At 40.0% G+C, this 27,586-nt stretch overlaps 1 protein-coding gene across 19 annotated transcripts in view; it reads left to right on the forward strand.

Moving 5' to 3' along the window:
- The first annotated feature begins 561 nt into the window (after positions 1-561).
- ATXN3 (ataxin 3) overlaps positions 562-27,586 on the forward strand; it is a 33,574-nt gene continuing 6,549 nt past the window's right edge. For 2 of the 19 annotated variants that reach the window (XM_019918801.3, XM_019918821.3), the window contains exons 1-10: positions 562-636; positions 7,535-7,699; positions 7,927-7,971; positions 9,490-9,575; positions 10,001-10,067; positions 12,910-12,997; positions 18,627-18,759; positions 19,096-19,262; positions 20,566-20,662; positions 24,774-24,859. In XM_019918801.3, coding sequence (XP_019774360.1) covers positions 613-636; positions 7,535-7,699; positions 7,927-7,971; positions 9,490-9,575; positions 10,001-10,067; positions 12,910-12,997; positions 18,627-18,759; positions 19,096-19,262; positions 20,566-20,662; positions 24,774-24,859 — 958 coding nt within the window. In that variant the 5' untranslated portion in view covers positions 562-612. Of the gene's footprint in view, positions 637-729; positions 904-7,534; positions 7,700-7,926; positions 7,972-9,489; positions 9,576-10,000; positions 10,068-12,909; positions 12,998-18,626; positions 18,760-19,095; positions 19,263-20,565; positions 20,663-20,839; positions 20,859-21,860; positions 21,915-24,773; positions 24,860-27,586 lie in introns of those variants that run through there. The other 17 variants (XM_073800110.1, XM_073800112.1, XM_019918840.3 and 14 more) reach the window with 15 other exon arrangements.

Raw genomic sequence — 27,586 nt, forward strand, 5'->3', positions numbered from 1 at the left:
CCTCATGTATAAAATAAGGATAATAACGCCTACATCAAAGTTTGCTGTATTAAATTCGTTAATACATGCAAAGCACTTACAAGAGTGCCCACCGACAGTAAGCCCTACGTAAATATTAACTCATTTTTACACAAGTGCTCAGTATTCAGGGATGTAATGAGAATTTCTGCGCAGGAGGAGGAGAAAGATATTAAATAATTGTATGCAAATGCGATAAAAAGAAGGTACAAGGTAAAATAGAAAACAAAAAGAACATAGAATTCAGGTGGTCCTTATCCAATCCCCCTGAAGCCTAAGAATCCACCGCAATGAGTGGGAAGCGGAGATGATCCTCCACACGGCAGGGGGCGCTGCATCATCCTCCAGCCGGGGGCACAACAGGAGATGGGAGGACGCGCTACAAAGGTCACGTGCTCCGGAGTTTACCGCCCCGGCGTTCACGCCTCTTCGATCCACGTGACTCGCATCCTCGGGGGTGATTGGTCTACACGAGACACGTGGGCGGGGGTGGCACGAGGCAGGGCGGGGCATGCTGGGTGGAGGGGTCGGGCTGGGGGCGGAGCTGGAGGGGGTTGGTTCGGCGCGGGGGCCGTTGGCTCCAGACAAATAAACATGGAGTCCATCTTCCATGAAAAAGTGAGTGTCCGCGTTGGGTGGGGAGCTGTCTGCAGCGCGGTGGCGGGCGTGGGGCGCGGCATCGCTGCCTCCCGGGGAGCTGGGTGGGGCCCGAGATGCCCCCATCCCGATCTCGCCGGGCGGGAGGAGCTTCACCTGGAGGGGAGTTTCACCGATGCCCCCATTGCACCCTAAGGCCCGTGCCCGAGGAGCCGGAGGAGACCCGGGCCTGAGATGTCTGGGAAGCCCGCAGGGAATAAGGGCAGGGCCGGCGGCACGAGAGAGGAGGTGACTTCCGCGCTTTCTCTTCACTTTCCGTGGGAGTCCTCTAGTTCCTCTCCCCCACTCTCCCTAGGTTCTAGCTAGTCACCTCTTGGACACGTCCCTCTACCCTTCCCAACTCCACCCCGCTCTCCCAGTCCTACCCGTTGGAAGAATTAACTTTTCCTTCTCTGGGCTCCTCAATTCTAAATTGGAATTTCTCATATACTCAGATCCTTCTGCACTGGGTCCGTGAGCATCCCGGGGGCAGGGACCTTGGCTCGTCCCACGGAGGGCGTGACCCTTAGGGAAGTGAAGTAGGAAACCCAGTGCGCCCCTGAACTGGGAAGTCGTCACAAGAGTTTTTGTTATGAGATGTTTGGGTTTCGTTTCTTTTGGTAATGGCATCTTTCCGGATCAGGAGGCCAGCTTTCTTATTAGGTATTAAGAGTGGGCAGGAATAATTTTGTTTTTGTCTGCCTAGCCTGTTTTGCTTTGAACCTTCCATGACCATGCGCTTGAAGATAATGTTTGTGGCATGTGGAGAGACTCGTCTTTTCTCGCAGTTATCAAATCATTTGGGTGTGAGTGAAACCTTCCTCAGGACAACTTTGTCACATATCTTGTTTCATAATAGTTTCGTGTTTAGAAAGGGTTGCTGGTGAGGCTGTTACTTAGTAGGAGCGAAGGGGTTTTGTTTTGTTAAATACTTGTCCATTTAAAAATACACACACAGCAATCAGATAAAGCAATCGAAGACAAAGGAAGTGCAGTATAAATCTAACCAAATTGTTATGGAATGCTTTTCTTTATAGAAAACATTTCAGAAAGTTTGGTACTAGAATAGACCAGTTTTTATGTGTGGGTGAGGAAGGTCTCAGTGGTACGGTTATCACCAATCTTTTGACTTGACTGACATGTTATATGAATCCTGGACAAGAGAAATTTAGCTGCTTGGCTAAGGAGACTGGATGAAGAGAACCTCGAGTGGGCATATTTTTATGACTGATTTTCAAAAGCTTTGCTGTAGGACCAGATGGTTCAACACTGAAGATTTTAAATTTGTGCACATCACTTCCTGAGAATTATACAATATATATTTTTTAACAATAATGATTGGTACCTAGTTTGGATAGAGTTCAGCGAAGGTAGCTGCTTAACCATGGGATCAAAAGAAGCTGGACGCTAGCCTAATGAAAATCTACTTACCTGAAAGCAGTCACTCTGAATTATCAGCATGAATGTAGACTTAAACCTACTTCAAGAACACATTTACCCTTATCAACTTATAGGTACTTAGCAAATGAAGACTTAAAGTTCTTCAGGCATATTTCAATAGTATGGAAAGCACCTGTAACCATAGGGCCCATTGTCCATCTCATACACTGTCCATTCTGGGAATGTTTGAGCTCAACATGACATTTTCCAGAGCACTCCCTTCCCCTCCTCCACATACATTTAACTCTAGGTCCTGGGTTTGGAGAGCCGGAGAACCAACTTTGGCCCTAGGGAAGCTGTGCATGTAGGGTTATCTGACTACAAAGGACTTTGCAACCACTTCCTCTTGGAATTTTGGTTTCTCCATTTTCAGAATTGTCTCTTGGAGTGCCCTTTGTTAAATTAAAATGTAAACTCAACAGTTGTTTATTGATATATCCCCAGTGACTGGCACATAGCAGGTGCTCAATAAATATTTGAATGAACCAAGAGTGTTCCTTGAGCACCTAAGATGTATATGGTGCTATTTATCTAAAGTAAACAAGTTTTTCTGTAAATATTTTATTTTTTAAAATAGGATTTTTTGGGGCTACATTGAGTCTTCATTGCTGTGCGGGCTTTCTCTAGTTTCAGTGAGTGGGGGCCACTCTTCGTTGCGGTGTGTCGGCTTCTCATTGCAGTGGCTTCTCTTGTTGCGGAGCACGGGCTCTAGGCTCACAGGCTTCAGTAGTTGCGGCGTGCGGGCTTGGTAGTTGTGGCTCGCAGGCTCTAGAGCGCAGGCTCAGTAGTTGTGGTGCATGGGCTTAGTTGCTCCGTGGCATGTGGGATTGTCCCAGACCAGGGATCAAACCCATGTCCCCTGCGTTGGCAGGCAGATTCTTAACCACTGCGCCACCAGGGAAGTCCTTCTCTAAATATTTTAGACTTTGCAGGTTTTTTACGTTCTCACATATTCGTGTGTGTGTGTGTGTGTGTGTGTGTTTTCCCAACCATATAAAAATGTAAAAACCATTCTTAGCTCCTGGGGCAGATTGAATTTGGCCCAAGGGCTAGAGTTTGCCAATCCCTAACTTAAACCCTAGTGCTATATGGCTACCAACTGCTGGAGTTTTTTGTTGTTTGGGTTTTTTTTTTTTAGTTCTGGTGCCTGATTTCTGTCGTTTTTGTTATCCCTTCTGTTGCTGACAGCTCTTGGTGAGGTTAGTGTGCCATCTGAATTGGTACTTTTATGTGTTTACAGCTGTGAATGATAGCCAAACTTGTTGGGATTATATTTAAAATTAGTGAAAATACTGGAAAGATGCTGAGATTTGACTTTATGACATTCGTTATGTTTTTTTTTGTGATTGGTGGTTCTTAACCATCTTCAGGATATTTGAAGTTTAAGAATCACCAAGTTCCAAATAAGTGGCTTAAGGAAGTGGTAATAGTACAGACTTGAAACCTCTGCCCGGGTTTGAATCTCAGCTCTGCCGTTTACTACCTGTATGATCCTGGGCAAGTTACTTGTTATCTCTGTTCTCCAGTTTCCTCCGCTGTATTTGAGGGTTTTGAAGTGTCTGTCTCAGCGTTATGAATGCTTAGAATGCTACTTGGCACATAGTGCTGGACAAGTGCTGGCCACTGTTGTTATTCAGATGCTTGTGCTTGCCAAACTTCATAATAAGGGGTGGGACCTTATTCTTACTAAGACGAGATGAACAAGTGCTGCTAGGTTGATTGTGTGGCCCCAGTTAGGCCATTTCTGAGCACACCTTTGGGTTTATGCCCAGTTTCAGTTGGAGGCAGTAGTGTCTCTGGGAATTTGAACTAGTTTCAGGGAGGTCCTGAAGACTCTGGGGACAGTGAGGGAATGATTTGGTTGAAGTTACCCTTGGTGGTTTTGTAAGATATCTTGGTAAAACTGAAGATGCATTTTGTTCATCCTTGGATCCCAACACAATAAAGTCTGGGCTTGAAATCATGGAATTTCAATACCACTGAACTTTGACTACAGCAAAGTGAACTTCTGTCCAACTTTGGTTAAAGTTTGATGAGAAAGAAGTGGTTGGGGGACTTCCCTGGTTGCATGGTGAAGAATTCACCTGCCAATACAAGGGACGCTGGTTTGAGCCCTGGTCCTGGAAGATCCCACATGCCGCGGAGCAACTAAGCCCGTGAGCCACAACTACTGAGCCTGCACTCTAGAAGTCCGCAAGCCACAACTGTGGAGCCCACACGCCACAACTACTGAAGCCTGTGCACCTAGAACCCATGCTCTGCAACAAAGACAAGCCACCACAATGAGAAGCCCACGCACCGCAACGAAGAGTAGCCCCCGCTCACTGCAACTAGAGAAAGCCCGCACACAGTAACGAAGACCCAGTGCAGCCAAAAATAAATAAATAAATTACTAAATTAAAAAAAAAAGAAAAGAAATGGTTGCGGGGACTTCCCTTGTGGGCCAGTGGTTAAGACTCCATGCTCCCAATGCAGGGGGCCGAGGTTTGATCCCTGGTCAGGGAACTAGATCCCGCAACTAAGAGCCTGCATGCCACAACCAAAAGATCCCACGTGTTGCAACTAAAGATTCCACATGCCTCAACTAAAAAGATTCTGCATGCCGCAACTAAAGAGCCCGCACGCCGCAGCAAAGATCCTGAGTACCGCAACTAAGACCCGGCATAGCTGAATGAATGAATGAATGAATGAAGTGGTTGGGGATAGTTTAGGGGGTGGGATGGGCAGGCAGGGAAATGCATAATCTTAGATGGGACCATTTTACAATTTTTTTGGTCCATGTAGAATTTGACTCATCTTGTGACTTTAAAAAATAATTTTATTTAAATTTGACTGTACAATTTGTTCTTTCCTTCTATTAAATCATCTTAGAAGTACAGAACTTGATATAATTTCCTAAAGCAATACAGTATTACTTCAATTAGGTTTAATTTCAAGTGCTTATTTTTTGTATTTTAAAGCTAATTTTTTATAGAGAGAATTTTAAAATCAAATATTTGGATTCACTGTTTCTATGTATGTTATTACATATGGTGACCATAGTCTGAGAGCCCCAAACTGAAGCATGTAGCCTGACAGCAAACAGAAAATTCCAAGATAATCCAGTGTCTGGTCACTGTATTAGGTAGCTCTTAATGTGAAGTACCTGTATCTTAGTAGAGACTTTTTTATCGTTGTTTGAATTTTTTATTAAGGATAACACGTGTAGGTGCACACAGGTCATAAGAGTATAGCTTAATGAAGTGAACACAAGTGTGTAAATAATACTTAGATCAATTAACAGAACATTTACCTGCATCTTATAAGCCCCCTTACATCGTTCGTCTTCCAGGATACTAACTCTCCCTCCACCCCTGCAAGGGTAACCACTACCCTGATTTCTAACGTCATCGATTAGTTAGTTTTGTCTGTTTTTGAAGTTTTGTAAATGGAATCATATAGAGTGTACTCTTTTGAGTCTGTCTTCTTTTGTTTAACATTGATTGAGTCATCCATATTGTTGCAGGTAGTTGTAGTTAACTCACTGTCATTGTTACATAGTAGTCCTTTGTGAATGTAACACAATTTAGCCATTCTACTGTGATGAGCATTTGGGTAATTTCCAGTTTGGGGGCCAATACAAATAGTGCTTCTATGAACGTTCTTATACATGTCTTTTGATGAACACAGGTTTACATTTCTGTTGCTTATGTTATGTACCTAGCGGTGGGATTGCTAGATCATAGGGTAGGTAAATGTTAAGCTGTAGTAGATATTTCAAGTAGTTTTCCAAAGTGGTTAAACTAATTTACACTTCCATCAGTAGTATATAATAGTTTTGATGTCTCTAATCGTCTCCAACATTTTAGCCATTCTGGAGTGTGTAGTAGTAACACACTGGTAGTTTTAATATAGGTTTCTCTGGTGGTTAATGAAGTTGAGCCCCCCTCTGTGTTTTTTATCCATTTGGCTATCCTCTTGTGAGTTCTTGTTTGTCTTGCCCACTTTTCAATAGAATATAAGTAGACATCTGTGTATCCCTCCAATTCACATTATATTGTTCAGTGAGACTGGCTTTCTGGCAGGAGGAATACAGTAGAAGAAAAAAGAAGTGGAGACAAGTACTCTCTCACCATCGTAGTTATGACTTGAGGGATGGATAGTGTCTTCTTTACTGCAGGTTACTTATTCTGTACCAAAATACGAAGATAAACTTGTCTCAGCCCCCTTTCTCACACTCAGACTGTCTCAGTGCTGCATTCCTATTCCATTATATACATATATCCTGTATCTTCTTCAGCAGCGGAATTTTGTTCCTAGAAAATTAACTCAGGAAAAAGATGTATCTTGCAAGGTGTTGGTCTTTGGGGTCTGACCTATTGTGTGACATAGCTCGAAACAAACTGCAGGATGTCAGACAGGTTGGGTTAATGAACAGACTTTACTGGGGAAATGGAGAACTTAGAGGGCCAGCGTTATTAGCAGGAGAAGAAGGTGTTCTCCCATCTGCCATCATACTATAGAAAGACCAACCCGGGGCTGGGTTCACTGGGAGGGATCTCATCCACCCATTAGTCTCCCTTCTTATAGGGAAACAGGAAAGCAGTAGTGTTGAGGGGAGAGGGGTGATACACAGGCTGCTTAGTTGGAGGAAGCCTGGATTTAGGTTTGGGGTGCCAGTTGTGTGAGAAAGCCATCTGCCCAGCCCGCGAAGGGCCTGTGGGAAGTTGTTTTCTCCCCACACCCATAACAGGAAGCCAGTGATCCCAGTTCCCAATTGGAGAACTGAGCTTGGATGCAGCCCCCTTGCTGTTTGTCCAGAAGTGAACTCCAGGGGTGGTTTTTGGACAGTTTTGCTCATGCACCAAAACTGTGTACATTATCTGCAGAGTTCTTGAAGAGAACCTTGGCTCTGTAGCTATAAGTTTTCATAAACATCGAACAGAATTTTTCTTACTATATCAATTTTTGAGATTCTTCATCTGTTCATGGATTTGAAATTCCATGAACGAACATTTAGATGGATTAGAGATTATCTTGTTAAAAGAAAAAATGTTCTAGGGATTAAAATTCCTTTTCAGCATTAGTAATTTACCATGGAATCTCCAAAAATGTATTTATTTTGGCCACTGAAAACAAAGGAGGCTAAATGTTTATTATAATAGAGTAGTTTTTAATAAAAATTGGATTTGGTGTATTTGACAGATGATGTTTGTTTAGTATAAATCATTCTTAAATTTTTGATCATATAGCTAAATAATTGTAGTTTCATTAATGGTAGAATTATAAAATAAATGTTAACAAATGAAAATGCATGTACCCGTGTTAATCATGCTTGTCTAAAGTTAAAAATGTTTGGTTTGGCTGTGTTAAATTAATGATTAAATTTCTGTTTCAGGGAAGATACTGTACAAATCTGTTTTACAAATCCCATTTGAATTTTTTCTTTTGGAAATATTAGCAAGAAGGTTCACTTTGTGCTCAGCATTGCTTGAATAACCTGTTACAAGGAGAATACTTCAGCCCTGTGGAATTATCTTCAATTGCACACCAGCTAGATGAGGAAGAGAGGATGAGAATGGCAGAAGGAGGAGTTACTAGTGAAGACTATCGCACATTTTTGCAGGTACTGATTTTAAACTCACTAAATCACACTTCTTAAAGAAATGTGGGTGCTGTTTAGAAAAGGATGAACCGCTCTTCCTATGGGGATCTGACTTGTTAATTATAAATCAGCTCTCGTCTTTGTAGATGGGAATGCACAAGATGTTACTTTAAATATGCACACTAATGACACTATCCTTCTCTTCCCACCCTCAACCCCTGTCCCAACTACCTATCCAAATTAAACAGCAGCCTTCTGGAAATATGGATGACAGTGGCTTTTTCTCTATTCAAGTAAGTAGTCACAGGCATCTACTAAGTGTTGTTTATGTCCCAGGCACTGTTTAAGCTCAGGGTATGCTTTTCACAGTCTTTCATAGTCACTGTAATGATGTAACCTTCAGAAGTTCCTCCAGTAGATTATGTTTAAGATTCTATACCAGAGTACTAGATTTTTATGCAGATAAACATGACAATTAGGATGACAGGATCTTCATCTCAGAGGAGGGCTTCCTCAAAGGAGGTTGTTAATTTGCATCCGGATGCTAATAACCGTAATTCCAGTAAGTCGCAGGATTTCAAACTTACCATCTCCTGTGTAAATTTGAGAAAATACAACACTTTCCTACCTTCCATTTAAATCAGCCCACTAGGATTGGATTCCTTCATTATGGTCTGTGTCTTTTGCCTTTTTCCTTTTTAAATCTTATCACTCCCCTTGAATTCTGTGGGTGAATATATGTGTACTTGTGAGATTGATTCTTTCATCCGTGGATCTTTCATTCCATTTCTAACACCTGTGAGGCGTATCCAGCGTTCTTTAGAACTTCTCTTGGGGGAACGTTTTCTGCAGATATCTCTGCTTGTGTTCTGCTGTACTGTCCTCCTGGACTCCTCAGTCACCAGCGTTTCCAACCAGTGCTTTATTGTGGACCGTTCCAGGTGACAGCTACTGCACGGCTTGGAGCAGAGGCCTGAGCAGGGCCAGTGCTTGCCATTTCCTGTTTGTGCAACGCTGCTCTTTTTTTTTTTTGGTTGTACCACGTGGCCGTGACATGCGGAATCTTATTATACTTCCCCAACCAGGGATGGAACCTGCATCCCCTGCAGTGGAAGTGTGGATTCTTAACCACTGGACCACCAGGGAAGTCCCTGCAGCGCTGCTCTTGGTGCCAGTTCACATTTGCGCACCTCATAGCGTTCACTTTTTGTTGTAGTCGTGCCTGGTTCACTTACTGCTTTGTTGGCTACCTTGGAGGGAAGGTAGTGAATTTTCAGAAATTTCCCTTTTTTTTCTCAGTTTGAAATAATCAGGTTTATCTTTTGTTTTTTTCCTACAAATCACAAACCCATGATAACAGAAGTTTAAAATTTATGAAAGCTTCAGTTTAAATCCCCAGAAATAACTCATTTTAATAGACATAAAATTATCATTATTACATATCAGGTAGTGAGTTGACTATCAGTGTTCTAAAGCAGGACCCGTAGCAGCCAAATTATCACGTTTGCAGTGGACTAGTTTTAAGAGTAGCACTTACTGGATAGAAAATACATCTGGAGTTTTGAGGCAGTTTTATCTAGGAATTGTGTGGTTCTCTGGAACATTCCAGAAACTTAGTGTAAAAAGTACTCTTTTAATGTTACGTTTGTATATTATTTATGGACTTAGTGATATATCTAGACACACACACACACTTTAAAAACCATAACCTTATGGGGAAATTTATATATGAACTACAATTGTGTATACAACTAACATGGCTACACCACTTAAATTTGGAATTTTTAAAAGTTGTTATTTTTTTATAACAGGTTATAAGCAATGCCTTGAAAGTTTGGGGTTTAGAACTAATCCTGTTTAACAGTCCAGAGTATCAGAGGCTCAGGATCGATCCCATGTAAGATTTTATTTTGCCTTTCCTACATTTGATTTTTAAATTTATACTTTCTTAAAGGAGAAAAATACATCTTGCATGCTTTTGTTTTGATATTGCCCGTTTCAATCCCTCAGGTTTTCCTAGTTCACCTTTTGCGGCTGTCTGTGAACATCTGCCCACTGAGCCCTCCTGACCCCTCAGTGTCTGGCAGTGCAGAGCTGATCCTTGAATGGGGTGTGGTGCCATCGCTTTTGCACGGCGTCACTTATCTGCACAGAGATTCATACTGTTTTGTAATTTTTTAAAAATCAGTGATACTTAAAACTGTGAATATAATCCTAAATCCTCATAGGTTTTGTGTAATACTTTCCAATAGACAAACTAAATGAATATGAACTCTAGTATTTCAACTTAATATTATGTATGTTTTTTTTTCCTGTTTCTAGAAATGAAAGATCATTTATATGCAATTATAAAGAGCACTGGTTTACAGTTAGAAAATTAGGAAAACAGGTAATGCTTCCCCTCTTCCCCTGTCTTTTTCCTCATTCTGTAGCTCATTTGCAACTGAAGTGTAAGGGATTTGTGCCTTCGTCTTTAAGGCGCCTGTCCCTTTCACTTCAGTTGCAAATGAAACTCACCAGTAATGTGTGTATGTGGCCTGGTTTCAATAGAGAGAGAGAGGACATAAGTAAAATTCTCTATTTAATAAGACAATACAGCCGTGGTTACTTTTAATATGTTTATGAGTTTTTATGTTGTAAAGATGCTCCGTCAGTTAACTACTATTTTCATGGGTTTGTATTAAGCGTAGCAATGTCACAAAGCCTGAAATAGTGTCTAGCATGAATAAAAATTTCCAGTCATGTTTGCTTTTGCTTAACAAGGTTATTCGCATTCCAAAATGCCATGTAATATATGTATCTGCATAAATCATTTCTATTTTTTCTAAAAAAAGGACATGGAATGTGTCTTGAGCAAGGCTTTTTCTAAGATCAAGAAAAGTACCTAAAGTGTTATTTTTTAAAATAATTGCCAGTGATCTTTGTATACACGATACCATTTTTGAAAGAGTTAAAGTCCTTTTTCTTAGAATTTTGACACTTTGAAAGAGGATTATTATTATTTTTTGGCATTATTTATTTACTTGTTTATTTATTTATGGCTGCATTGGGTCTTCGTTGCTGTGCGTGGGCTTTCTCTAGTTGCGGCGAGTGGGGGCTACTTTTCATTGCGGTGCGTGGGCTTCTCATTGCAGTGGCTTCTCTTTGTTGCAGAGCTTGGGTTCTAGACACGCAGGCTCCATAGTTGTGGCACGTGGGCTCAGTAGTTGTGGCTTGTGGGCTCTAGAGCGCAGGCTCAGTAGTTGTGGCTCATGGGCTTAGTTGCTCCGTGGCATGTGGGATCTTCCCAGACCAGGGCTCGAACCCGTGTCCCCTGCATTGGCAGGGGGATTCTTAACCACTGTGCCACCAGGGAAGTCCGGAAAGAGGATTATTGAAAACAGGCTAATGTAGTAAAAAGGAATGAATTATTGATACATGTAACAACATGGATGAATCTCAAAATAATTATGCTGAGTGAAAGAACCTAGACACAAAATACTACATACCATATTGTTCCATTTATATAAAAGTGTAGAAAATGCAAACTAATCTGTAGTGACAGAAAGCAGATTGACTAGTGGTTGCCTGGGGATGAGGAGGGCAAGGAGCAGTGAAAGAGGAGGATTACAAGGGGCGCAGGGAAGTTGGCAGTGACGAATATGTTCACTCTTGGTTGTGGTGATGGCTTCATGGGTATATACATATGTTAAAACTTTTCAAATTGTATACTTTACATATGGCCAGTTCACTGCATGTCAGTCATACCTTAATAAAGCTGTTTTAAAAAATAAACTAATACAAAACAAAAAAGGAAATGAAATCAAGAAAGTTGAATTAAATCAATACAAGATAATTCAAAAACAAAAGCCTTGCTATTACCTTTTAAGTCTGCCGCCTAGAAGCAGCTTCATCATAACTGATTATTTCTTAAGGTCCCTCCTTGGGGGGGCAAAGAGCAAGTAAGGAGGTGTGGTGTGATGCAGGAAAGACTGACCCAGGTGGGAATCAACTCTGGGAAAAACCAGGGCAGGACAACTGCCAAGGTTATTTAACCTCTGGGTTTTATTTAGGTCTTTAAAAATATGATCAGGTATTCTTCACTTTCAAGATCTGAAGACTTAAATTCTAGAAATTCTTTTGTATTGATTTGCATGTAAACTTACGTTATTATTTTGAGAAAAAAAAATTTTTTTTTGTATTTCTTTATTTACTTTGGCTGCGCCGGGTCTTCTTTGTGGCACTTGGGATCTTTGTTGCAGCATGCGGGATCTTTAGTTGCGGCATGTGGGCTTCTTAGTTGCGGCATGTGGACTTATTAGTTGCGGCATGCATGTGGGATCTAGTTCCCCAACCAGGGTTCGAACCCGGGCCCCCTGCATTGGGAGCACAGAGTCTTACCCACTGGACCACCAGGGAAGTCCCCTATTTTGAGAAATTTTAAAAATTTTAGTTCTTCAAAATTGAATTTACACATTTCAAATTATCTTTGACAAATACAGGAAATGTCAAAGTATGGCTTATCATCTTTGGTTCTAATTTGTACTTTTGTTTAAAATTGTATTTTTCCCTATAGACTCTTGTCTGAGGTCCCTGTATAAAGAAAAAGATGACTGAGAAAAATATTATCTCTGTGAAAATCCAGGAAAAGTAGTTGGTCATGTTGCTGACAGTAACTTCTGAAACTTTTGTATCTTGTGGGTTAAACTAGGAGGCCCATGAAGTAGTGACCAAATGATGTTACTTACATGCAGTAATGGCTTACTTTTTAAAATGAGTTGGCAATTATAAATTCTCTTCCTGGAATGTCTGGCTTTCTCTCAGTTGAACTATTTTGACCAAGATTATCAGCACTGAGAAAACTGGGTAGTTTTCCTTTTTCTTCCACCAATATAATATGATTAGATGAGGATTTTGTTGGGCTGTTCCTTTGAAAAAAGATTTAATTGTTGCTATCAATAAAGATACTTTAAAATACTGGCTATCAGTTTCTTTTCTTTTTTGGAGGAGGGATTTAAAGCTTATGGCTCAAAGCAAACTTTTAAAACATTTAATAGTGATAAATTTGCAACATTCTATTTCAGTTTTTTAGAATCACATTATTTAATTACTTAAAAAAATCTTGATTTGACATGTTTTCCGTCTTTAGACAGTCTTACTAAGTTTAGATGGGTTATATCTATTCTTAACATGTGAAACTTCCTTATTACTTACATGTGCACTAACTTAAACATTGACAACTTTTTTTCCAGTGGTTCAACTTGAATTCTCTCTTGACGGGTCCAGAATTAATATCAGACACATACCTTGCACTTTTCTTGGCTCAGTTACAACAGGAAGGTAAGTAAAGACTGAACATTTTATGTTACCTTTTGAAGTAGCCAAATAAAACTATTTCCTTAGAAGTGAGTGTAACAAGGGGCTTCCCTGGTGGTGCAGTGGTTAAGAATCTGCCTGCCAATGCAGGGGACACGGGTTCAAGACCTGGTGCGGGAAGATCCCACACACCGTGGAGCAGCTAAGCCTGTGCGCCACAACTACTGAGCCTGCGCTCTAGAGCCTGCGAGCCACAACTACTGAAGCCCGTGTGCCTAGAGCCCGTGCTCTGCAACAAGAGAAGCCGCCGCAGTGAGAAGTCCGCACACTGCAATGAAGAGTAGCCCCCGCTCACCGCAACTAGAGAAAGCCCACACACAGCAACGAAGACCCAACACAGCCAAAAATAAATTAATTAATTAATTTTTTTAAAAAGTTAAAAAAAGGAGTGAGTGTAACAATATTGTTTTCATGGCAGCGGCAGGGATATAATTTTTATGTTTTATGTGGTGAGCTTTAGGCTGTGATTTGGATGATAACTGCTCATTTAGCATTCTTGCTGACACTTGGCCCTCCCCTGGGGATGCTGATTCCTTTGCAGCCCTTCTACAGTAATGGTTCTTTTGTCTTCCGTACCCCACATACCACAGAGCCAAGGGGAGGTGGAGGTATTCTTCTTGCTCCTCTTTGCCCCTTCTTGGCCACTCTTCTTCCCTAAAAACTCCAGGTGCTTTGAAATACATGTCACGAGATTAAACTCTACCCCATGCTCCTTTGTAGTCTTTTGCACTCTGATCTTCCTCCTTTTCCACTGAAGATTTTAGGATCTGACTCACTGTCATCTCTCTACTTCAACTCCTTTCATCTTTCTTGGTGATTTCTACATCAAAAATCAATCCAATTCAACCTCTTCTTACTTTCAAAGATCATTTTCTTCACTCTTGCCTTGCCATTACTAACTACCACCTTCAAATCCCAGTTGTAAGCATCCTACTCTTAGACTATTGCCTCCTATGTTTACACCATATTTTTGGGTTTTTTTATTTCCAACAATTCTTTAAACCCTACTACAAACCTAAACATTCCCCTTACATCCTAAAATCCTGTATTACCCTGCTTATTTCCAGTAATCCATCATTATAATAATTCTGTTGCATTTCTCAACTCCTTTGTCCTTCTCTCCCTCCATCATACTTTTTTTTTTTTTTTTTTTTTTTTGCGGTACGCGGGCCTCTCACTGTTGTGCCCTCTCCGGTTGCGGAGCACAGGCTCTGTACGCGCAGGCCCAGTGGCCATGGCTCACGGGCCGAGCCGCTCCGCGGCATGTGGGATCCTCCCGGACCAGGGCACAAACCTGCGTCCCCTGCATTGGCAGGCGGACTCTCAACCACTGCGCCACCAGGGAAGCCCCCTCCATCATACTTTTAAGACAAAATCCCAACCCTGGTTAAAACCCAATCTTGGGCTTGTGCAGTCCTCCATCAGAACAGCTGAACATGACTAAAGATAAAATATGATTTATTTTGCTTTAAATTTATAATCACAAATTTTTTTTTTAATTTTTATATGATCACAAATTTCAAATGAGCCTTTAGTGCTGCTTGACATCCCTACTATGTTCTCTCGGTTAGTTCACTTACCACTGTCCAAGGTGATGATTTCACAACTTCTGCCTTCAAACATCTAACCACTCCCCTCCCCCGTCCTGACTCCTAGCTTATGGCCTTCCTTTATATTCTACTACGAAAACAGGAGCAACTAAAAGAGAACGTCCTCATTTTTCTACCAGCAATCTATCACCTTGTTTCTATCTCTACCTGTGCTTTGAGCCTATTAAAATAGATGAATTGTCCCCTGTTCCTAACCAAGACCAACCTCTCCACTTTGGGGCTAGATCCCAGCTCCTCCCACCTACTCAGGATCTTTGCTTCTGCTTTTGTCACTCCACTCTCCTGTGTGATTAGTTTCCCCCTCTTTTCTGTATTATTTCTATCAGCAGAGAAATACACTTTTTCTCTCCATTGAGTAAAAAGAAAAAGCATCTTTAACACCAGGAAACTCCAGCTGTCTCCCATTTTTATTTTCTCCTTAGAATCATCTCTAGGGTGTTGTCTCCTATTCATGAACTCATTCCAGTTACACTGTCATAACGAATGTGTCACTGAAAACCCTCTTCTCAGTGTCACCAATGACCTCCACATTTGCCACTGCCAGTATTCAATTCTCAGTCTTCCTTTGACCTCATCTTTTCTGAGGGTATAGTTGATTATATCCTCCTTTAAACAGAATAAAACAAAACTTTCTTACCAAGAATGTCAAACAAGTATAAAGTATGGAAAATAATGTGATGGATCCTCACGTACCCTTCTCCCCGCCTCAACAAATATCTCATGGCCAGTCTTGTTTTACCTTTACCCTAGCCACTTCCTTTTCCAGTTTATTTTGAGAAAATACTAATTATCTTATTATGTTCTTTGTAGGTGTCTTTTTCATTAAAATCTTTAAAAAACAAGGACTCCTTAAAAAAATATAGTCACAATACTATAATGACACACAAAAATTTAATTACAATTCTGTAATAACATCAACTAATAACACCAACTAGCCAGCCAGTGTTCAAATCTCCAATCTCCTTGGTTAATTCTTCTGGGTTTTTTTTTTTTGTTTTTTTGTTTTTTTTTTTACAGTTGAAGCAGGTTGAAATAAAGTTAATTGATTCCATTGGATTGCTGTGTCTCTAAAATATATCTATAGGCTTCTTCTCCTCTTAATTTTTTTCCTTGATTTATTCTTTTGAAGAAAATGGATCTTTTGTTCTCTTTCCCACATTCTAGATTTTGCTGGTTGCATCCTTTTTTTCGTCTGAGCCCTGGATGCCCAATAGACTGGTCCTTATATCTAGAGGCTGGATCAGATTCCGGTTGATTTGGGGAGGACAGAATTCTCTTTACAGATGGTGGTGTCTAGTTAGCTCTCTTTTTGTGATTTGGGTAGCTATTGATGATCAATGCCTAGTCCGTTATTTCATTGAAGACTGCAAAATGGTGATATCAGATTCCTGTCATTCCTTCATTTATTAGTTGGAGGACTTCTATACAAATAAACTTTCCCTCATCAACTGTTTGGTTATCCTGAAGTATAGTTCATATAGAAAAAGCAGGATAAATATTTCTTTTATCAGTTTTTTAAATGAGTCGGTTTCATAGTATCCTTCCTCCAAAGGTAATTGGTTTGTTTCTGAAGTGTCAGTGTAAACAAATCCATTAAAACCATAGTTCATTTGGTTTAGTCCATTGTAATTATTATTCATGTTGATACACAAAATTGTCCCATCTTGGATGAGTGGGAACCTTTTGAACTTGACTCCCAAGCTTCTGAAATGACCACTCTAGCCTTTTGAAGCCCTTCTTTCTCATATAGTAAGAATTTTCAGTCTTATCTTGTATGTTTCCTGCCCTTTTAGTAATGGTGGTTAGAGATCACGGTCTGGGCACTGGCATGCTTATTGCTACCACGTTGGTTGTCATGTACCTCTCTCCAGTTACATGTAGGATCATAGTGTTGTAACTTCTTTGACTTTATATACTTGTATCCCTTTTCTTTTATGCCTAAAACCTTTGTTCCTAGCTATATCCTCCCTTCTTGAAATACTGTCTACACAAGGCTTCCAGGCCTCTGTGGAGGTTTACCTGCTGCTTGGCTGCTTCTTTCAGATTCCTTTTATGGATCTTACTCTTTTCAATCTCTAACTAATGAAGTGACCCAGAGTTCAGTCTTTGGACAACTTCTTGACTGCTCTCCCATTATTTTAAATATCATCTCTAAATAAAGTCTATCTGCCAATAATTCCTTAGACTTTTATCTTCTGCCTAGACACCTACACTGAACTCCAAACTCCTAACTTTAACATCTCCACTCAGAAGTTCAGAAAGCATTTTAAACTGAACACGTCTACAAAAGACGTATTTTTTTTTTCTCCCCATATATGCTATCCCTCAGGTTTTCCATTTTAGTAAGACCCACTCTTCTTGCACACTGGTTCCTATATGTTTTGTGGATAAAGCAGCCTAGAGTGCTTTTTAAAGTGTAATGCACATTATGGCACACCTTCATTCGTCAACCCTTCAGTGGCTTCCTGGCACACTTAGAATGAGATCTAATCTTGAATGAAACCCAAGGTCCTTACAGTGCCACCTCCATAAGGCAGTTTCTGCCCTTCCTGATACCCTTCATGGAATAGCATCGCGAGCTGACATAGTTTATTCTAGAATCTAGAAACAATTTTATTGGTGTAAAACATGTTAAACCCTCTGAACTCTGAGCACACTTGTCCTTGTGAGAAACAAACGTTAAGTGTATTATGATTTACTCTTTTGAGTTTTTCCATTAACAGTCCTTTTCATCTTTGTTCATTTGTTTCATTATCTGTTAGTGTTCACAAAGAATATCCATAACAAGCACCAAAGTTGAAGAAAATTTATGGTAGAAAAATGTAAATTGAGGGACTTCCCTGGAGGTCCAGTGGTTAGGACTCTGCACTTCAATGCAGGGGCACGGGTTCGATCCCTGTTTGGGGAACTAAGATCCCACATGCCACGTGGTGCAGCCAAAAATAAGAAATGAAGAAAAACATAAATTGATTAGAGTGACTTAGGTGTAGCCCACCCTTATTTAGCTATTGTGTGGCGTATCCAGCTGGGAAAACCCTGGCTTTCTAGAATCGTATTTATAAAAAATTACACTGGGCCGGTGTAATTTTTTCAAAACATGAACTGCATCTTCAACACCTTGACTAGATTTGGGATATTGGCTTTCCAGCTCCTGTTTTCAGTTTGGAGGGATGTGTATGTGTCAGGGTCAGGGTCAGGGGCAGCTGTTTCCACAGATGACTCATTTTACCCATATTACACATTATTACACACATCCTCTGATTGTGTCCTCAAATAGCCCTCCGAGGAAGGTACAGTATAATCTATGTAGCAGTTGAAGAAACCAAGACCTAGATGGGTAAAGGGGTTTACCAGAGGCCAGGCAGCTAGGAAATAGATAGGGGATTAAAACCCAGGTCATCTGATTCCAGATTCCTTGCTCTTCCTTATTCCTTTCCTTGCCTCTCTGGTATCATTTAGTGTAACCTACTTGGTCAGGCACTGTTTTAGTAGATCCCTTTACAGATTCGATTATTTCTCATAGTCACTCTGTGAGATGGCTCTTCCCATTTTACAAGTGAAGAAAGCAAGGTTCAGAGACTATGTAATTTGTTCTAGATCACGCCACTAGTAAGCGTAAGAATCATTATTTGAACCCAGGTACTCCTGACTCCTCAGTCTGTGTCCTCACTCCACTGCTCTGTGCTGCCTCTCTATCTGCTGTCATTTTTTTTTTTTTGCGGTACGCGGGCCTCTCACTGTTGTGGCCTCTCCCGTTGCGGAGCACAGGCTCCGGATGCACAGGCTCAGTGGCCATGGCCCACGGGCCCAGCCGCTCCACGGCATGTGGGATCCTCCCAGACCAGGTCACGAACCTGTGTCCCCTGCATCGGCAGGTGGACTCTCAACCACTGCGCTGCCAGGGAAGCCCTGCTGTCATTTTTAATCAATTTTGAATCACTTGCTAACTGTTTTAGTTTATTTTTGCCTTTTTTTTTTTTTAGGTTATTCTATATTTGTTGTTAAGGGTGATCTGCCAGACTGTGAAGCTGACCAACTCCTACAGATGATCAGGGTCCAACAGATGCATCGACCAAAACTTATTGGAGAAGAATTAGCACAACTCAAAGAACAAAGGTAAAATTGAGCTTGCAGTATGGAATATATGATAGTATTTCATTACAAAAATTAAATTTTCGTGCTTACACTGAAGATGAGGTCCTTTTATTATTGGTGATTTTTTTTTAGACCTTTATGTTTTAGTGAAGTTTATTGGTTTAACCATGGATCAACTCTGAATTATTTAAATATACTTAGATTCACATCACAGTAAAACCTTTATATTATTAGACCTTATCTGCCAGAAAATGTGTAAGTTTTGACTTACATAAAAATCTTTGGTTTATAAATGTCTCTGTTATATCTAAAATAGAAGAGTGGTCTGCAGTTATTTTTAGTGCTTTTTTTCTTTAGAGTCCAGAAAACAGATCTAGAACGCGTCTTAGAAGCAAACGATGGATCAGGAATGTTAGACGAAGATGAGGAGGATTTGCAGAGGGCTCTGGCACTAAGTCGCCAAGAAATTGACTTGGAAGATGAAGAAGCAGATCTCCGCAGGGCCATTCAGCTCAGCATGCAAGGTATGGACATTCCAACACATACTTTATTCACTGTTGAAGAATTGATTCAGATCATTCTTAGTTCTTCTGGAAGTTAATGTACTATTGGTAGAAGTTCTTGGACAATCACTGCAGAAGCAATAGCTATGTACAATCAGTTATTGTTTTTTAGATTTCTTTTAAAACAACTTTTTACGACTTGTGTTATATTAGGACTAGTTTTATTTTTATTTCTGGTTATTCCACTTGGTTATAATACTGTGCTAACACAGTAGCAAACTGCGGTTAATCATTGTGAGGTCAGTGGGCCCTTACCCAGACCAACTGTTCTAAAAATGTATGCTAGTGCACACGAAGGAAGGCCTGGACAGAGAAAGTAAATTGATTTTACAAAACTCTAACAATTAGTGGCTGTGCAGCTTACAGCTTAAGCCCACTTCGGTGAGCCCACTTTTTTAGTGATATAAGCCCATCAGCTGAGAGTAAAGATGCATCCCTCAGGGAATCCAAGCTGAGGGAGTTGTCTGGGATGTTGTTCAAAGGGGCTTACTTAAAAGTGTGAGGGGTTTTCTTTTCTTTTTCTTTTTTGATAGTTTTGATTTTGTCTAATGTGAATTTGCCTTCTACTTTCTAATGAAATTACTTGTCAGTTGAATTCCTTAAATATCTAAATAAGGAATTCACAGGTGTGCCAGGAGGCTCATGAGTAGTCCATATGGTGTGCAGGCCCATTTTGGATTAGTAGAGCCTTGCTAGATTAGCCCAGTAATGGACAGACACCAGCTTTAATAGTTTTAGATATTTCTGTGTACTTTCCTTTCCTTTCCACTTTATTTCACAGTTTGTGCAGAATCTCTGATTGGTGCAATAATGAAGTGAGAACATGGAAACATACTTAAGTTGTTGTAGTACCCAAATGTTTCAGGATAGAGGGATGCAGAGAATGAGTGTGTTTTATGATCACCCACTTTGAGTTGCTTCTAAGAATTCTTTGCCTTTGAAAGTGCAGATTCGTTTCTAATAAGAGAGCACACAAGTGTGGCGTTAATTATTTCTCCTGCCAAGTTGGTCGTTGGGCTTACCTCCTCACATCCACTACATCACAGATGGGTAACAGCTTTGGCTGCAGTGGACACAGGTTAGATTTGAACTGCCTTATTCAGATTCTCCCTGAGACTTTCAGAGCCTTTCTTACATTTACAGAATGGTACAGAATATTTTTGAGAACAAAACTTATCGAAAGTTCCTTCACATAAGTATAAACATATTATTGCTTGAATTGGTAAATAAAATAGTATTTTGTTCTGTTTTATTTTGTTTTCAGGTACTTCCAGAAATACATGTCAAGATACTCCACAGACGTCAGGTACACATCTTACTTCAGAAGAGCTACGGAAGAGAAGAGAAGCCTACTTTGAAAAGTAAAGTAGTTGGTACAATATTAAAATTGCATATTTAATATTTACCTTGGCTGTTTTGTCTATTTGTAAACATACAGCTTTGACTTAAACCATTTATTGAGGGTTCTCTCCTTTTTTAAAATACTGGTTACTGCCTGACCCTATGAGCATTTAAATGTATTTTTTAAAAATTTGTAGGTAGGGCTTCCCTGGTGGTGCAGTGATTGAGAGTCCGCCTGCCGATGCAGGGGGCACGGGTTCGTGCCCCGGTCCGGGAAGATCCCACATGCCGTGGAGCGGCTGGGCCCGTGAGCCATGGCCGCTGAGCCTGCGCGTCCGGAGCCTGTGCTCCACAACGGGAGAGGCCACAGCAGTGAGAGGCCCGTGTACCGCAAAATAAATAAATAAATAAATAAATAAATAAATAAATAAATAAATAAATAAATAAAAATAAAAATTTGTAGCTAATAAACTGTGAAATCAAATATAGTTTTAGGGGAAAACTTTGCCCCAGTACTAATTAAATTTACATGAAATAGGGTGAAGGAAACCCTGTAAAATTCGTCATCAAAAGGAAAATGGAATTGGGTCAAGGCAAGAGCAAAGCCTAATGATCCTTTGAATGTACTTCTTGGTTACTTGGACCAACCCTGCGAAGTTCTCCTGTGAATTAATAGGAAAAACAGCATTTGCGGTAGGGGAACACACCCCCAAATAGAAGTGATGGTTAATTGCTCCACTCATTGCCACAGTAGCGGGGTACTGCAGGCCCATCAGCATCAGGGACATGAGGGTAACCATAAATCTGAATCATCAGCTCCTAAAACCTAACTTTGTGCCCAGGTTTATAAGTGCTTTCAAAATAGAAATTTCACCTATAAAATTATCCTTTCCAGTAACTGTCACTCACGTCTTCATCCCTTTTTCTTTTTTTAATGATATAACTTCATCTTAAGATCACAAGATCTATAATGATACTCAGATCCTCTGATCCCAGGTCAGAAAACAAAGGCCAGTGGCTGAGTCTGGCCTATTATTTACTATATTTCAACAATTCTAAGGTGCACATTTTTTCACATGTCAACATCTCTGCAATTCAGAAGACTCGTACACATCAGAGTTGGTAGTACTTTAGTAGTATATAGAATGTTAGAGCATTTTACATTTGATGGTATAATGAAGATAATATTTACTTTGTTTTCTGTTTTTTTTTTTTAAGTCACAGCTCAGAAGTATATGAAGGAAAGTTCTGATCAACTGACATCCTCTTAATGTGAGATATTTCTAGTCTTTATTCAGTGATAGATTAATGGATTTAATTATGTATAAAATTTCAAAATAGTGCTTATTAGTGCTTGTCACTCCCTTTTAAATTTTAAAATTAACTTTTTTTATTTTTTAATTATGATAAACTTCAAATTTATATAAAAGTAGAGAAACCAGCATAAGGAACCCCTATTTATCTGTTGCCCAGATTTAACAGATATCAGCATATGGGCCATCTTGTTTTTTTTTATGCCCCCATCTCCCATGCTTTCTACTCTCCCAAGCCCCAGGGTGGGATTATTTTGTAACAAATCTAAATCATCCTACTGCATCTATATTAATTTCTGTGTGTGTCTCTAAAATATATGTTTTTTTCTTAATATAGCCAAATGCTCTTGTCATACAATAATGGAATAATTATCACATGATGATTATTAATGGTAGTTCTATAATATCATCAACTATCTAGTTATTGCTAAAAATAGCTTTAAATCGATAAAAAATAATATTTTGGAAATTTTATTTTTAGAAATATCTAAATTAAAAAAACATAATCCTACCTTTAATAACTGATGTGAGTGTTTTGGCAGTCATACGCTTCTAGTCACACAAACGCTCATATATTGTATATCAGTTATACCCATTTTCCCATGATACTAAATATTCTTTGTAATAGGCTATGTTATATTTCATAAAATGAATTTATGTATCACAGTTTATGAACCTTTTGATTTTTGCTATTATAATTAATAATGCAATGAACAATCCTTGTATTGACTTTATGCCGCAAATCTCTCATCATTTCTGCTAATTATTCTGAGAATTTCAGATTACTAAGTTAAAGGACATGAACATTTTTAAGGCCTTGGTACAGATTTCTAAACTGCTCTCCAGAACAGTTTCCAAGTGATACTTCTGCCATGCTTTTTTTCAGACTTCAATTTTTTCCAGAATAAAATGGTCCAAACAGACATACTTTATAGAGAAACTATAAAATTCACAAGTACGTGTAAGAAAAAGAAAATGTCTTTAAAATATAAAAACAAATCCCTCTTTTTTTTAAAAAAAGGTTTTTAGATTTTTTTGGATTAAAAATGTAGAATTTCCAATGAGTTAAACTTTTTAGAATACGAAGGATAATGCAGTAACATTCCATAATGACTAAGTAAGTTATAACAAGCGCAATGCCAGCTATAACTAATGCAGGTGTTTTATTCAACGTTGCACCCTTTTTTAAATGTTTGAGTCTCCTTTCTGACTGGGGGCAGTTGATTGGGTAAGAAAGTACTGTGATGGTTTCCAGCTTCGCCTTACTATCCTCTGCCTCCTGGTTTGGCCTTGAAAATACTGGTGAGAACTTGAGTAGAACTAGAGAATATTTTACAGTTACTTGTTGCTGACTAGAGTTAAGAGCTAACTTCTTGGGGTTTCTTTTTAACTTTGGCTAGCATTCAGAATCTTGTAGACTCATTAGTGAAGGAGCTGAGAAACTAATTTTTGCTTTTCAGTAGAATTCCTGATTACTACACCTATATGGGTCCTTGTCTCAATACCTTCTATTTTGGAGAACTTGGCTCTAAGGTTATGGAGCCGTTTCTTCCTTCTGATTCTTTCCAAACTGACCCTGGTGCTAATTTGTTTTTCATTGAAATGTATAGGTTGTTTTTTTTTCCTGTAGAGTGTTTGAAGCTTCACACTTAATATAGTAGCCACAGTGTTCATGCATTAAGCATGAAAATGCTGTTGAAAGTCTACCTGTTGCAAATTCATAGTTTATGAGTAAGAGTTGTTAACTGATATTTTCGTAGCCATGATATTTTTTCCAGTGGTAATCTCCAAATCCATGGTACCTATCATAAAACCCTGAGCAAAACTCTGCTGTGTCAGCTATGTCATTGTAAAACCTTAACTCACATGTTATGTGCATCAGATGAGGCAGTGTGTAAAACTGTTCTGTAAACTGTGAAGTAGCCTACAGGTATATGTCAGTGTTATTAATGCCTTCTCCAGCTCTGAATACCACAGACCCGGACCGGGGTCCCTCTTAATCCTGTGTTTTAAATATAAGCAACAGGGCTTCCCTGGTGGCGCGGTGGTTGAGAGTCTGCCTGCCGATGCAGGGGACACGGGTTCGTGCCCCGGTCTGGGAAGATCCCACATGCCGCGGAGCGGCTGGGCCCGTGAGCCATGGCTGCTGAGCCTGCACGTCCGGAGCCTGTGCTCCACAACGGGAGAGGCTGCAGCGGTGAGAGGCCCGCGTACCGGAAAAAAAACAAAAAAACCCCGAAATAGCTACCAGTGACTCCTTTTGTACAATGTGTTATTTTTGTGGTGAAAATACCTACCCATTAATTTGCCTGATAAATTCGAATTTTCTAAGTTTTCTAGGATCAGAACTGTGATGCTTTTCAGTAATTTATATGAGACTGATTGCTCTTTTTTTTAAATTGAAGTATAGTTGATTTATAATGTTGTATTAATTTCAAATATAGAGCAAAGTGATTGAGTTTTAGATATATATATTCTTTTTCAGATTCCATTAGAGGTTATTACATCCATTAGAGGTTATTACAAGATATTGAATATAGTTCCCTGTGCTATCCAGTAGGATCTTGTTTATGTATTTTATATATAGTAGGTGTATCTATGAATCCCTAACTCCTAATTTATTCCCCTCCCTTCCCCTTTGGTAACCATAAGTTTGTTTTCTATCAGACTGCTTGCTCTTGCCTTCTTTTGTGGTGTTCATGCCAGTGACTCTTCTGTTGTGTGGAACCGTTTATTTTCCACGTGAATATTTTTTCTCGTGGCATATTTATTCTTAGGTTTTGTTTTTTAAATACACATTCACTCTTGAATGTTTCAGGCAGCAGCAGCAGCAGCAGCAAGATCCACCAGGACATCCATGTGAAAAGCCGAACACAAGTTCAGGAGCACTTGACAGTGATCTAGGTACGCCTCTCTGATCGCATATCCCATTTGTTACCTGCATGCTCTGTTTGACACCCAGACTCCATGTGGTTTTTGGCTTTATAGGCTTTTTTTTCTCCTCGCTTTCATTATATTGACACTCTTGAAGGAATTGGTAATGTACCAAACCTTCTTGGCTTAAGGAGTAGGCTAACTCCTTAGTGTGTATCCTTAAGTGCCCTTGAAGCACTTAAGCAATGTTTTGCTTTAAAATTGTAAACATCACTTGCAACTTCACAGTAATTCGTACATTCTCCAAAAGTTTCTCAGAGATAATGAATATTAGTAGGTGGAAAATAAGTTCATTTTACCACTGGGAAAACTGAAAACACCTGAGTGTAGTCCAGATTACAACAAAGAAATCTAGAGTTACTCCTCAGGCCTTGGTTTAATAATAGGTCTTAAACTTTGGCCAATTATTGGTAGTAGAAATCGAGTGAGAAGGAAACTGTACATGACAAAGAACTTTTAAGTAGAATATGTAAAGAACTCTCAAAACTAAAATAAGAAAACAATTCAAAAAGATGAGTGAAGGATTTGAACAGACACTTCACCAAATATATGGATGGCAAATAGCACATGAAAACATGCTCAACATCACTAGTCATTAGGGAAATGCAAATTAAACCCACAATGAGACACCATTACACACCTACAAGAATGGCTTAATAAAAAATTAAATTAACAATACCAAATGCGGCAAGAATCAGAGCAACTGGGACTCATACATTGTTAGTAGGAACATAAAATGGTACAGCAATTTTGGAAAACGGTTTAGTATTTTCTTAAAAACTTAAACGTACACTTAACCATGTGATCCAGTAGTCGCACTCCTAGGTATATAACCAAGAGAAAAGAAAATTTAGGTTCACACAAAATCTTGTACATGAGTCCTTACAGCAGCTTTGTTCGTAATAGCCCCAAACTGGAAACTGCTTACATGTTGTCCTTCAGCTGGTACATGCCACAGAAACTGTGCTACATCCAAACAGTGGACTACTATTAGCAATAAAAAGGAATGAATGGGTACTTTTTCCTAATCATTCTGCTAAGTATAGCTAACAACCCCAGACATTTGTATAAAACAAATATAAGAAGAATCTGAAAGGTAGAAGACAGACGGGCTGAGAAGCTCAGGACTAGAGGAAGACATAGTGGTCAGTATTCTGGATTTTCTTTTTGCCCCAAGAAAAGCCTGCTCTATGGAGCGAAAAGGGAATACTTGGCAAGACAAAAACTTTTAGATAATAAACACTCTAGTCCAGCCAGCCTGGACTAGGTAAATAAACTGGTCCTACTGCCACCCTACCCCATTGACAAAGGCCAAGTAACGTAATGAGGCACATCTCCCGCCTCTCTGGGCCAGAGTGGTGTCAGAAAAAGCCAAGTGGAGAGCTGGGATTTTCTTTTCCTCCAGGAGACAATGATGCCCCCTTTCCCATGGTGTCAGTGGTCTTAGGGAGCCTGGACTTCCACCCAGCAATAAAGAGGCATCCTTCTGGCTTGTCGCCTGGGTGATGTCAGAAGAGGTGTAGTGGAGAGTCAGGCCATCACTGATTTGAGGCAGTAATGAGGAGACTACCCCCACAGTGCCAGTGAGAAGCAGTAACGAGGCACTCCAACCCCTCCCAATCAGGCAGGTATCAGTAGGAAGCCGGAACTCCCACGGATGTTCAACAGTAGTGGTCACACACACCCTCTCCCCATCTGGAAGCAGCAGGGCACCACCCTTTTTCTGCCACTGGTGCTCATGTCAGAGGAGGCCTGCTGAAAGAGGAGATTTAAATAAGATTCACGGGACTTGCCTGGAGGCGCAGTGGTTAAGAATCCGCCTGCCAATGCAGGGGACACGGGTTCAAGCCCTGGTCCGGGAAGATCCCACATGCCGCAGAGCAACTAAGCCTGTGCGCCACAACTACGGAGCCTGCGCTCTAGAGCCCGCGAGCCACAACTGCCGAGTCTGTGTGCCACAACTACTGAAGCCCATGCGCCTAGAGCCCATGCTCCGCCATAAGAGAAGCCACCACGATGAGAAGCCCATATGCACCACAACAAAGAGTAGCCCTCGCTCGCCACAACTAGAGAAAGCCTGCGTGCAGCAACGAAGACCCAACGCAGCCAAAAATAAATAAATAAATAAATTTATTTATTTATTAAAAAAAATAAGATTCACATTCTTATAAGATAATACCCCAAATATCCAGGATTCACTTAAAAATCACTTGTTATATCAAGAGCCTAGAAAATTTCAACTTGAATGAGAAAAGACAATCAGTAGACACCATCACCAAAATGACACTGATGTTAGAATTATCTGGCAAGGATTTTAAATTAGCAGCCATCATAAAATGCTCCAGTGAGCAGTAATGAACATGCTTGAAACAACTGAAAAAAATAGCCTTAGGAAAGAGAAGATATAAAGAAGAACCAAATAGAAATTTTAGAACTGAAAAATAACAATAACTGAAATTTTGAAACTCAGTGGACAGACCCAACAGGTGGATGGAAGGACAGAGAAAAGAATCAGTGTGAACTCGACAGAACAGTAGATATTACCCATTCTGAGCAACAAAGAGAATTAGACTGGAAAAAATTAACAGAGCCTGAGACCTGTGGGGAAGATCTAACATTTGTGCCATGAGAGTTCCAGAAGGAGATGAGAAAGAGGGTAGAGCTGAAAGAGTATTTAAAGAAATAATAGCTGAAAAT

The sequence above is a fragment of the Tursiops truncatus genome, chromosome 2 (genome assembly GCF_011762595.2).
Source record: "Tursiops truncatus isolate mTurTru1 chromosome 2, mTurTru1.mat.Y, whole genome shotgun sequence".
Classification (NCBI taxonomy): Eukaryota; Metazoa; Chordata; class Mammalia; order Artiodactyla; family Delphinidae; genus Tursiops; species Tursiops truncatus.